Below are 13,506 nucleotides of genomic sequence, written 5' to 3'. Positions count from 1 at the left end.
GTTTTCCCACAGATGTGGGTAATCAAACTCTCTAAACTCTTCCTTGCTTTGGATCCATTTCCATGGCAGATTTGCCAGGCTTCTGAGTGTCCATGAAGGCTGAATACACTTGCACTCACCCAGGCAATGACATCAGAGCCACCTTTGAACTCCAGTTTGGAAAACAGAACTTCTTTGGGGGTGGTTTGAAGAGGCAAAGGGAGGGCTGCAGTCCTTTTTCTTGCAAGAGACTCAACCTCAACGTTACTTTTTTTTCAAAGAGAGTCGATGAGGCTGACACGCTGAGGAGGGACAGAAGTTCTATTTCTGCGGGTTCCTTAAGGCAACGGAGGAAGCTCAGTGGCCACGGGAGTCTAGTTAATGAGCAGCTTATACAATATTCATTGTGTTGAGTTTAACTCTTCAAACAGAACGTCTAATTGCAAAAAGAAAAAAAAAGCTGCTAAAAAAAAAAGAAAGAAAGAAAGAAAAAAAAGCTGCTAAATTACAGATGTTAAGGCAACAAAGCCGGAAAATAATTCCCTCTGTTGATAAAAACTGTCCTTTTGCTGCTCCCTCCACTAACTGCAACCTGACGGGAGGCACAGTGAACCCCTGTCCTCGTCAGCGAGTCTCAGTAGCTCTGTTCTGGCTGAGACGCTCTACGGGGTCTAAGGAGGACACTGAGAAGCCTTCTCAGAGGACTGTTTTCTTGCTGCCCGCAGAGGGAGTGATCCAGCTGTCTTCTGCTTCAACCAAAACAAAACTGTTCTCCCCAATCCTCCTGACATGCACGATCTCGCCTCCATCACTCTGGCAGCTGCGCCCCCAGCAGGCTCACTAAAGGATACTTCCGTCCGCTTGTGGCAAGACTGGGAATGCAGGTAGAGAAGGTCAACAGCCACGGCCATGCCCAAAGCAGCCGAAAGGCAAAGCAGGATTCCCAGCTGCAGAGTCTCGAGCTGGATCCCCAAAGGGGCCCTGGCTTCGTCTTGCCCAAGCTCAGGTCTTGGGTTGGCCTTCCTGGGGTGCCCCCACGCCACTGTCTCCATTGCCCTCCCTCACTTTGGGCTCCTTGTGCTTTGACTGAGACAGGAAGCTGGCAGAGGGTCTTGATGCCTCTGACTGGCCACTGGCAGTGGGTGGCCTGGAGGTGGCAGAGGTGTGGAGCACAGGGGTTGGATTGGCCGCCCTGGCCCCATGTCCAGAGAGTGCCCCAGAGGACCAGAGGTGAGGATAGGAAGGATGGATAGTGTACAGAGGAGGCCTCATCACCATCCTATTTGAGGCCTTCATCTCGTCCTAGAAAAGCAAAGGAAAAAAGAGAAACCAAAGGGGCTGGTCTTCCCCCCAGGCAGCCACTGAACTTTGCAACTAACCTGAGTTCCTTAGAGAATCGCAGATCGCAGCTGAAAACCCATCCTCATGCCTGCTCTTAAAAGAGCTCAGAAGGGGCTTCCCTGGTGGCACAGTGGTTAAGGATCCACCTGCCAATGCAGGGGACACGGGTTCGAGTCCCGGTTCAGGAAGATCCCTCATGCTGCGGAGCAACTAAGCCTGTGTGCCACAACTACTGAGCCTGTGCTCTAGAGCCCGCGAGCCACAACTACTGAAGCCCACGTGCCACAACTACTGAAGCCCGCATGCCACAACTACTGAAGCCTGTGTGCCACAACTACTGAAGCCCATGCACCTAGAGCTCGTGCTCCACAACAAGAGAAGCCACTGCAATGAGAAGCCCGCTCACTGCAACCAGAGAAAGCCGGCGCGCAGCAACGAAGACCCAACGCAGCCATAACTAAATAAATAAATTTAAATAAATTAGTTTTAAAAAGAGAGAGAGCTCAGAGGAAATCGTCCATGCAGATAAACATGCACTTGTTATTGATGGGGACGGGGAAGCTAATGGAAACTCCACTGAGAGAGCATGGAGGCCACTTACAAGAATAAACTTAGGGTCCTTTAATTGGCTTCTAGACCAATATGGGTGACAGTCATCTCCAATGGCTGAAAGCTTTGAGTGTGTCTTTCTATGCAAGAGGGACCATTGAATCTTGCTGTAGGTTCCAATAAATTTGAGTAAGGATATTATACCATGTTTTATTTTGTGTTCCTTTTAAGAGTTCAAAGGAATAGTATATCATTGGGCATGTATATTTTATATTGCCCATTGCTCTAACCTCTGGGATCATACATCGTATTTTGAGGCCAATGTTATGAAGGACAGGGTGGGGGGAGGAGGAGAGAGGACTTATTAACTGAAGCTAAGTAGGAAAACAACTCACAGAAACCATCAATTTCTACAATTGCCGATAACTCCAGAGACGCTGTGTATAATGAAAAGGCTGATATTGATTGGAAAAAGATGCTGTGTATGTATCATACCCTTGCCTCCTTCTCTCTGATTTTGGCTACTAGTCTAATAGCTCTGATTTCCCAGCCTGGAACTTCCCACTCTGGCGTCAGAAATACCAAACTCACTGCCCATGCACAACTTGGCTGTTATCCCTATCCGAGGGTAGGCAAGTTTCCAGTGAATCAAAGCTTGGATCATTCTGAGTCCTAAAGGGAAGGGAAAAAAGGCTTAGAAGGAGTCCCTAAGTATTGGGGGTTTTTTCTTACCTTTTATTATAAAAATTTTCAAAATACACAACTAGAATAATATAATGAACCCCCAAATATTTACCACCCAGCTTCAAAAATTATTAATTCATGCCCCATCTTATTTTATCTTTATTCCTACCTACCTACTTTGCCGCCAGGTTTTTTTGTTTGATTTTTCCTTCAGAAATTAATTTATTTAATTTATTTTTATTTTATTTTGGAGTAGAGTTGATTAACAATGCTGTGTTATTTTCAGGTGTACAGCAAAGTGATTCAGTTTACATACACATGTATCTATTCTTTTTCAAATTCTTTTCCCATTTAGGTTATTACAGCGTACTGAGCAGAGTTCCCTGCGCTAAAACCTTTTTGGCTATCGGTTTTAAATAGAGCAGTGCGTACACGTCAATCCCAAATTCTCAACCTGCCCTTCCCCGCTGGTAACCGTAAGTTCGTTCTCTAAGCCTGTGAGTTTGTTTCTGTTTTGTAAATAAGTTCATCTGCATTATTTTCTTTAGATTCCACATATAAGTGATATCATATGGTATTTGTCTTTCTCTGACTTTACTTCACTTAGTGTGGTCATCAAAAAGCAACGTTTCGGGCTTCCCTGGTGGCGCAGTGGTTGAGAATCCGCCTGCCGATGCAGGAGACACGGGTTCGTGCCCTGGTCCGGGAAGATCCCACATGCCGCGGAGCAGCTAAGCCCGTGAGCCATGGCCGCTAGGCCTGCGCGTCCGGAGCCTGTGCTCCGCAACGGGAGAGGCCACAACAGTGAGAGGCCCGCATACCGCAAAAAAAAAAAAAAAAAAAAAAAAAAAAAAAGCAACGTTTCCAGGGGCTTCCCTGGTGGCACAGTGGTTAAGGATCCACCTGCCAATGCAGGGAACATGGGTTCGATCCCTGGTTTGGGAAGATCCCACATGCCGTGGAGCAACTAAGCCCGTGCGCCATAACTACTGAGCCTGCACTCTAGAGCTCGCGAGCCACAACTACTGAAGCTCGCGTGCCTACAGAGCCCGTGCTCCACAACAAGAGAAGCCACCGCAATGAGAAGCCTGTGCATCGTAACAAAGAGCCCCGCTCACCACAACTAGAGAAAGCCTACGCGCAGCAACGAAGACCTAATGCAGCAAATAAATAAATAAATAAATAAATAAATAAAAGCAACATTTCCTGTCACTGCTGTGTATACTGATAAAATTACATTTGTTGGAAACAGTGGAGTTTGGAGTCGGAGAGGGAATGGGGGCGGGTGGTACGTGAAGATGGCAGCAAAGACTCAGTGAATGCTTTTATTGATTTATATAATTTATATTTATATATTATATATATTTACATATTATAAACGTATGTATCTAAAATGTAAAACCTATATTTATATTTTATTTTATTTATAGCAGCATCTCAGAGACCTCACCCTGTCCAAGACAGTACAGTTTCCCCGGGGAATTTATATATCCAGCCCTTCTAACCAGTGGCTTTTCTACAATCAGTGCTTCTCACGTACTTAAGAATAAACATGGTTGAGATCTTTTTCTGTCTGACTCCAAGAAGGTTCCATTTCCTCAGCACCCTTGTGTTTGGCCTCATCCCAGCACCTGTCCCGAATGGCCCACCCCCTGGCCCATCACCTGTGGTGGGTGCTAGGGCTGGAAGCAAAGCTCTCCGAGGAGAATCCCCTGATGGCCACGAACCTCTCCAGCCCATGAACGTCCAGGGATGGTTCCCGGGTTGGGCCGCTGTCCCCACTGGGTTGGTGGCCATCGCTGACTACGGCAGCTATGTGTGAAGATGCTTGGAATGGAGTCTCTGCAGCCCCAGGAAATTCTGTCACCCGAACATTGGCCGGAACAGGATCTGACCTGTCCTCTTCTGCAGCTCCAGGGACGGCCACAGCAGAGACATCTGTGCACTGCTGAGGAAGAGTGACAGGGACCCTGGGGGCCAAGCAGGAGTCCCAGAGACACTACAGGGAGAAAAGGAGAAACTGTTCCTTTTATCGATGAGCACACACAGCCAGGACAATGGGCTGAATGCCAGAGACTTTTTTTTTTTTTTTTTTTGCGGTACGCAGGCCTCTCACTGCTGTGGCCTCTCCCGTTGCAGGGCACAGGCTCCGGACGCACAGGCTCAGCGGCCATGGCTCATGGGCCCAGCCACTCCGCGGCACGTGGGATCCTCCCGGACCGGGGCACGAACCCGCGTCCCCTGCATCGGCAGGCGGACTCCCAACCACCGCGCCACCAGGGAAGCCCCCTGAATGCCAGAGGCTTTAACGTGCCTGAGGACAGACCATTAAGTATTGAACCACTCGAAAGCGTCACCATAAGGATGATTTGCTCAGTAACAGAAACTCCTGACCAAGCAGCGAAGCACCTGAATTCTCATGTCTTTTTAAAGAGTAAGCTCCTAGCCCTTCTGGCCTTGTCCATTCTTAACAGTCACCAGAGAATATAGAAACCGCCGTGACCACTATGCTTTCTCACTTCTGCCAAGACCTGCTTTTAGCTAGAAAATAAAAAGCAATCCCACAAATCACAGATTTTTACAGCCCTAGATCATTCTTGCCATAATATACGAACGCAAAAAGTTTCCCCAGTGACGGTAAGGACACGAGCCTCTGCTATGGGCAGAGGGGGAATCACTGCCCTCTACCGTCTCCTTTCCCATCTGTGATGAGCTGACACGATGGCCCAGAGCCTTAGAAATGGCTTCACAGAGGGCAGCAAACAAACAAGCACAGGGTTTGGAATCATCGTCTGGGTTCAGCTCTTCCCTCTGCTAATTCCTGATTTGGGGTAAGCCCTCCAGAGTGTCAGTTTCTTCTTTTGCAAAATGAGACGAGTAACGTTACCTACAGCCTAGGACCGTAGCAGGGGTAAAGTGAAATCACTGATGTAAACGCACGCAGCACAGTGCCTGGTACAGACGCCACGTGCACTACGTGTCTACCACGACGACGAGTAGGGCGGCCACGGTGTCGTTCACAAAACGGCGCTGACAGAAGTTTCTCTGGCCAGGGCTCCAACTGGGTTGGACTGGATTCTTTCTCTCTCTCTCTCTCTTTTTTTTTTTTTTTTGTTACACTTTGTTCTAATGTCTTCATTACTCAAAAACATCGAGATTGAAGTGAAAAATAAAGAAGGCTCACACAGACACGCAGAATTTAGCGAAACTTCTTACAGACACGCAGAATTTAGCAAAACTTCTGACAGTTTTAACTCCTGCCTGAACTCTAAATGCTTTCAGACACTTTCTACAGACCCACTGCGTGCTGGGCATTATTCCAGGTGCTGGGGATGCAGAAGCAATGCCGATTGCTAACTGTTGTTTCTGAATTCAAAATCTAGGGGACAGACTCCTAGATGCCTAACCTTATAAATCACAGTGGGATGAGAGCTTCAATACCACAGCTAAAGAAAGCAATTACATTTGCCTACCAAGAAGTAAGGGGGAAAGGCTCACAAAGGAGATATCTGAATTGCTCCTGGAAAGGTAAATAGTTCATCATGAGGAACAGTTCCGTTTAAGGAAATGTCAGAAGGCAAAACACGGAGCTATAAAAGCAGGTCATGCCTCGTGCAGTTGGGTAGGGCTCCAAAGTGTGCCAAGGCTCTGCTGGAAAATAAGTTTGAGAGATACAATATACTACCTTCCCAGTGAGACAGTTTGTCACTCACATTTTCCAACTGAAGTCTTCTCACAGCTAAAAAAATCCATTTAACTTTGTTAGATGACACCTCCCCCAATGTGTGCGCGAGTACACGTACACACACACACACACACACACACATTCGTTTTTCCCTTGGGAAGCGCTGGGGTTTGTGTAGAGGAATGAGTAAGAAAACAGGCAGGAGCCAAACGGAGGAATGTGAGTAACACAGTAAGGGGTCTACCCCGTAGCTGCTCAGATTGGAGTCCGCCAGCCGCCAGGGGACACGGTGCCAGCACGGTCAACGATCGGAGAGACTTTACAGTATCAACGGGACCCATCTTCCTGAAGCCTCACTAATATTCATATTCCTCTTAAAACACACATGCCTGGGGTCAGAATGCAACATTCGCATGATTTATCACATGAAACAGGAGACTTCAAACCCATGTTGGATTTGCAGGGTCTTCTTAAGGCCACCCTCTCAGACCCTGAGACCTTCTCTCTGCTTTTAGGAGTATCTTGGTGAAAAGGTTGGAGGAGCAGTGCTGGGCAATGTGGAGAAAACAAAGGTTTTGGTCACAGGCAGAGATGGAGGGTGGCCCAGGGTTGGCTCTGAGTTTGGATCTGCTAGACTAGCAAAGTCAGGGATTCGTATCGGATCCCGGCCTCACCGTGTTAGCCCGGAAAGGAAAGTGGAATTGAACGGATTAAAGGTTGGATCTTCTGTGCAGGTGACTGGATGCCTTTATGAAGGCATCTGTTCAGAGTGCTTAACTAGATATAAATAATGAAAATGAGTTCCATTTCACCAGGAATTTTCAGGTGGGTCAGACATTCTCTAGCTGGTTAGGGTTTTCTTTCATTGTCTGTTTTGGTTTGTTTGTTTTCTCAGAAGTTCATGGGCCAATGGAATCTAAAGTCACGTGGTGAGCCAGGAAAAACACCCATTGCCATCGAAACAGCCTCGCGTTCCTGATTCTATTCTACAACGCAAGCTGCGAAGAGCCCATCTACCTACCTCGGAAAGTAACAATCAAAACTGGATGAACTTACATAAAAAAAGAAAAAAGGGTTATTTCTTTCTGGTGCTCCCTGTGCAGCCTCAGGGGTCTGGGGAAAACAGCTGAAATATCGTGGTGATTTGTTAAGTGTGGGAGTGGGGGAAGGTGTATGGCTATTTTTTTGGTTTTGCAGCTCAGTTGCAATGTTTCATGGCCCAACTTCACCTGTGAGGTTGAGCCGGACAGAGTGTGTTTGCTGCAGCGAACCCTGAACTTGCAAGTGTCCTCCCGACCCACACCCATGGCTGTGGGATGACGTCCCCAGGAACTGTTGACACTCCCAAGGCAGGTGTCTATTGGTTGGGTCCCAGGAACTGTAAACTGGCTGGAGTCACTCTTAAGTGAAAATCAGTAACTGTGAAAATAATGCTGCCAACCTGGCTGGTGAATGCAGCAGCAAGCTGTACCCGGGGCAGTTCCTTCCATGCCCTCCGGTCTCTGCCCAGGGGCTGGCATAGGTGAGCCCGGCTCCACGTGGCTGTCGGAACTAGCTCTACTGTGTGTCTGTTGAGACACGACAGGTGATTCAATCCTCGCCCAGTAAATGAAATATGACTGGACCACTGATAAACTGTGGAGAAAGAAAGCAGAGTGATTCGAGGATTTAGTTTCCCTTAAATCATTCCTCGGGCCGTCCTGATAGAAAGGAGAGAACAAACAAAAAGATAAAGAAGAACCCAAGTCTACATGGATAGAACTTAGAGAGAGATGATTGTGTTACTCCCTCGGGTGACTTCATTCTTTTTAAAAACAAAAGCTCAATAGCAACAAATAATTAAAAGAGGAGACAATGGGTACAAATCAATTACCCTCCTGAATAAATGCAATCATTAAGAATCTCCTTTTGACTAAAAGGTGTCTTCTAGAACCCTCAACTCAACTGTGATCATTCGCCATTACTGGTATGTCATGAATTGAATTACACCCTTCGTTGAAAATTTGATAAATCTGTTGTCAAATTGTATAATCCTATTGGAATTGTAAATGCTATTGAAAATGAGAGATAAATCATTCATATTCTAAATAATATTTTGAATACATAATGCCTTTCTTCAGTAAAAATCATTTGTACCAACATGATCTCATTCATCCTCCCCCAAATTTCACCCAATTAGGGATTATTGGCAAGTACCATTTTTCTCACTGTAAGTATTCAGAAGGCAGTTATAAAAATGTGATAAATTTAGCTGAGATCATCCAGAGAGTTAAGGGGCAAGTAAAAGTCATCGTTCGTTGTCATGTCAAGGTTATGGTGGGAAAGGATCCTGGGAGGTGAGAGAATGTAGGAGGACTTGAGAGATGCTTCTGACCAGTGACTCAGCTCCTTTTTCTGCCAAAGGGAGCTAACAGTTTCTAAACTACTTCTTCTGTAGCACACAGAGCAGCTAAGACAGTGAATCTAAAAATACAAACGAAGGGGCTTTGAGAAACAAAAGTAACTATACAGATTGAAGGCCTTCAGGCACCACACATCTCTCGCATTGGAACCACAGTCCTGGCCGGAGCCAGGTACACCGACAGTCGAGTGGGTCCTGGCCTTTCCATGTGTGCAAAGTCGTCAGAGCACAGTGCTGTCCTCCTTGTTTGTCCTTCCTGATGTGTTAGGCCACCAGGAACGGATGGAAGGAAAGAGGACCCTGAGGGGTGGGGGACACACACCTCATCTCTCACGCTCCCCGAGTGCAGAGGGGACAAACATGGGGTCTGGATGTCTCCACACCTGGGCACAACCTCCCTCTTCTGCTCCTTCGCCCTTATGCAACACTACGAGGTGGGTGCTGTCATGATCACACCCATCTGGTGGACGGTAAGCCGAAGCACGGAGCCCTCAGTGGCTCTGCCCAGGCCCGGGAAGTGTCCACTGTCTGCCTGCTTCCGTCTCTCTCTTTCTGGGCTCTCTCCCGACTCTCCCACCAGCAGCTCTTTTGTTCCCTAGTGAGAATTTCCTGGAGAGATTGGCCGAGGTTCATCTGTGAGCAGGGAGGAGGGACATCACACATTCCTGGACCATGGATAACAGCACACAGGGGAGTTGGGACCATTTTTTTTTTAGTCCCCCCCGTAGAGACACTCTAGTTGGGGCAGCCCCAGTGACCCTGTCCTTGTTATAAGGTGGCAGGTGGGAGGTAGGAAACAAGAAGGAAGGGAGGAGAAGCCCCCTCTCTTCAAAGTGGAAGCTCAGTTACCAAGAACCAGAACTTGACTCTCTTATAGGAACCTGACGTCCCCTACAGGGTGGGCGGGGGCCCACCACTCAAATGACAGATTTCTCTTCCGGGACTTGTCCACGTGGGTGACTGTGTCAGCCTCTTCAAAACAAGCCATCGGTTTGGAATGAGGAGGAATGAAAACAGAAGTGCCAGCTATCTGATGATCAGACTCTCTTCGGGCCCAGAGTAGAAAGCCCATGAAATCACGACTGCCCCCCGCCAGCCACTTCCACAGAAAACATCCATTCAAGGTCCACACACTTGAGGGAGTTCCACTTGGTGACTTTACATGCATATTTTCAAAATGAAAAGCTTAGGACCATCCCAGCCCCCCAAAAGTAAGCAATTCATTAGGGGAAAAAAAAAAGGTTGAAGTTCTATTTCACACCCCAAATAAATTCCATTTGTAAAGATGAAATATAAAAGGTACGTAAAAATGAAACACAAAAGAACTAGAAACAATAGTTTGGCTTTTTTTTCATTGTTGTTGGTTTTGTTTTGTTTTTGCTTTTGTTTTTGTTTTAATATTGGAGTTAGGAATGCCTCTCTAAGCAAATTCAGTAGCCATAAAGGAAAAGATGATTTCTTAAAATTCCCAATATAGAAGAAATTAAAAAACAAACGATAAAATGAGAAAGGTATTTGTCAGATACAACAGACAAATATACAAAGAGTTACGGTGAATTAACAAAAAGATGGCCAAACTGAAAATTATCAACAGACACAAACAGAAAATAAACAAGCTCAATCATAATTTTTAAAACAATTGTAAATGAGACACTATTTTATACCTATCATGTTAATAAATTCCAAAATGTGTAATTATAACCAGTATTGATAGGCCAACAGAAAAACTAGGGCATTCATTCAGTAGTACTGGAACTGTAAACTATGCAACTCTTTGAGGGGGTAACCCGACAATATTTTCCATATTTTTTAATTTTTTTTTTTACACATGGTGGTGTATGTATTTCAATCCCAATCTCCCAATTCATCCCACCCTCCGCTTCCCCCACTGTGTCCACCCGCCCGTGCTCTACGTTCACCTCTCTATTCCTGCCCTGCAAACTGGTTCATCTGTACCACTTTTCTAGATTCCACGTATATGCGTTAATATACGATACTTGTTTTTCTCTTTCTGACTTCCTTCATGCTACATGAGTAGCTGTCTTTCCTGTTTTTTCCAGCTGGCATCTTGGGAGCTTGGTCCAAGGTGGGCAGGTGTGACTCTGAAGTGTGTGTATATGTGTTGGGAGGTGGGATATGGATGCCGGAAACACCCCTGGGGGGCTCCCCTCGACCAATAAAAATACCACCATCCTCCCAAGGGATGATTCACAGGTGTGTTTCCCGTGGTTTCTCAGAGGGTCCCCACTGGAACTGGGCCCTGGTGCGTTGCCCACAGTAGCAAGCCACTCTATTTGACACCTCATTAGTGCTTCGTTATTCCCTGTCACCCTTTCCCCTCTCTCTCATCTATGCTTCCTGGATCACTCCCCAAATAAACCACCTGCACTCAAGTTCTCGCTCTGAATTTGTAGGCACCTGAACTAAAATAGCAGGAAATGCTCTTTTCACTCCTCAAATAATTTTAGTTTTAAATAAGGAGGAGAAAAGTCTATTTCTCACACATCCTTGATATGTGACATTTGTTCAGGGTAACTATATTTATACCTTATAATAAAGACAAAATAATTTTTTATTATAAGGCCATTAGTGCCCTCTTCTCTTATAAAGATTAATATCAATATAGAGATTAGTCATATGATTTTCATGATACAAGTATTTCATGCTTCAGAGCTGCAACTAGGGATTATCATACTAAGTGAAATAAGTCAGAAAGAGAAAGACAAATACCATGATATCACTTACATGTAGAATCTAAAATAGGGCACAAATGAACCTATCTATGAAAGAGAAACAGACTCACAGACATAGAGAGCAGACTTGTGGTGGCCAAGGAGGAGGGGGTGTGGAGAGGGAGGGACTGGGGTGTGGGGTTAGCAGATGCGAACTATTACATACAGGATGGATAAAGAACAAGGTCCTACCGTAGAGCACAGGGAACTATATTCAATATCCTGGGATAAGCCATAATGGAAAATAATATAAAAAATAATGTATATATGTGAATAACTGAGTCACTTTACTACACAGCAGATATTAATACAGCATTGTAAGTCAACTATGCTTCGATAAAAAAAAAATTTTTTTTTAACCCACAGATATTTCATGCTTAGTTTTGGCTACATAATTTCTTCTTAGGATTAAGCCAAACTTCAGGCCAGGAAACTCCTACCTGGGACAAACACAACCTGGGATTTGTCACTAGGGCCCAGGGGCTCCTGGGGGTCTCTCAAAGCCTCTCCCACACATACCCGAAGCCGTGTCACCCGGTGAGTAGGAAGAGCTGCCAGTGAGAATGGTGATGTGGTGGCTGCTGGGGTTCTGAGGCTGGGCTGGAATGTGCTTGGGCTGCAGGTCCGCACAGGCCACCGAGCCGGGCCCATGGGAAAAGGCAGAGGAGCTGGATGCCAGGCAGAGAGCAGCACAAGCCCAGCCTGCGAGGGCAGCGGGGACCCTCATCCTGCCCTTTCCTGCGCCCCGAGAAACAGCAGCTTCAACTCAGATGCGATTTAGGAAAACGATACGATGTCCTTCTGAATGTGCCTGACCTGAAGCCCACACTGCCTTTAAGCCTGAAATACCTTTGCTATCACCTCCCCAGATTGTAAGCACTCGAGGTCAGGATCAAAAAGATGTACCACATTACTATACATAAAATAGATAACCAACAAGGACCTACTGCAATAGCATAGGGAATTGTACTCAATATTTTGTAATAACCTATAGAGGAAATAATCTGAATAAAAATAGATGTATATGTATCACTGAATCACTGTGCTGTATACCTGAAACTAACACAACATTGTAAATCATTGTAAATCTACTTCTATTTAAAAAAAAGTATATCTCTTTAAAATGGCATTTAAAAAAAACAAAAAAAAATCAGTGTGGCAATGATCAATAAGTATAGATAGAACAACTTTTAACTAAAAGGAATTTCAATTGAATTAAAGTTTAAATGTGAAAAATGAAACCACAAGAAAAAAAAGATGTGCCAGACTGTAGGAAGTATTTCATTTCGAAACCCTTTTTTTTAAACCTCTCTTCTTGTAATTTTTTTTAAAGAATGTTTCTTTTTAAAGAGAGGCTATACTAATTACATCAAAGAAGAAAGACCAGAAAATGTTTGAATCCTAATGTAGACTCCTTACAAACTGCCTGATATCCAAGGACAGTGTGAGCTGTAATATATTATTGCTGAAATGAGACACCCAATATTCCAATATGGGCAGGCAGCCTGGCATATGGTGACTTGGTTTATCTCTCTAATTGCAGATTACAGAGTTAACTGCTACATACCTTCTGCCAACTATCAGTTATTTAGAGGAGACTGCTAAATTTGCAGTGCTTTGATAGCTCCTGTCCTTTCTCCTGTTGATGATTTTTAATTATTTCACTCCTTTCTCACAGAGAAGATGAGCAGGGAAAGTTATACTCAAGCCCATCCACTCTATACTTGGTTAAATATACTGGAAAAAGAAAAAAACACACAAAAAAACTGGCTCAGAAATAGAATAAAATGTTTGGGCAAAATAACATTTATAGAGTAAATATTTTTGTTTACACCTCGGATGCCCAGCCACAGAAAGAATTAAAAGTTGATTGTCTGGGCTTCCCTGGTGACGCAGTGGTTGAGAGTCCGCCTGCCGATGCAGGGGATACGGGTTTGTGCCCCGGTCCGGGAAGATCCCACGAGCCGCGGAGCGGCTGGGCCCGTGAGCCATGGCCGCTGAGCCTGCGCGTCCGGAGCCTGTGCTCCGCAACGGGAGGGGCCACGGCAGTGAGAGGCCAGCGTACCACCAAAAAAAAAAAAAAAAAAAGTTGATTGTCAAAGAAGTTCACAGGTGAAAGTAAAGTGAGAAATAGC

At 45.4% G+C, this 13,506-nt stretch overlaps 1 protein-coding gene across 1 annotated transcript; it reads right to left on the bottom strand.

Annotated features, from left to right (window-relative positions):
- Positions 1–675: 675 nt before the first annotated feature.
- On the bottom strand, positions 676–12,098 carry REELD1 (reeler domain containing 1). The gene is given in 8 exon segments (XM_059065744.2): positions 676–791; positions 794–1,013; positions 1,015–1,281; positions 2,475–2,541; positions 4,218–4,532; positions 7,712–7,865; positions 9,507–9,721; positions 11,887–12,098. Coding segments are annotated over 8 exon segments (1,566 nt in total).
- Between the last annotated feature and the right edge of the window lie 1,408 nt (positions 12,099–13,506).

Source organism: Kogia breviceps, chromosome 6, assembly GCF_026419965.1.
Source record: "Kogia breviceps isolate mKogBre1 chromosome 6, mKogBre1 haplotype 1, whole genome shotgun sequence".
NCBI classification, from domain to species: domain Eukaryota; kingdom Metazoa; phylum Chordata; class Mammalia; order Artiodactyla; family Physeteridae; genus Kogia; species Kogia breviceps.
Note: the sequence above shows the minus strand (reverse complement) of the source record. Positions and strands in the feature narration are given on the sequence as shown.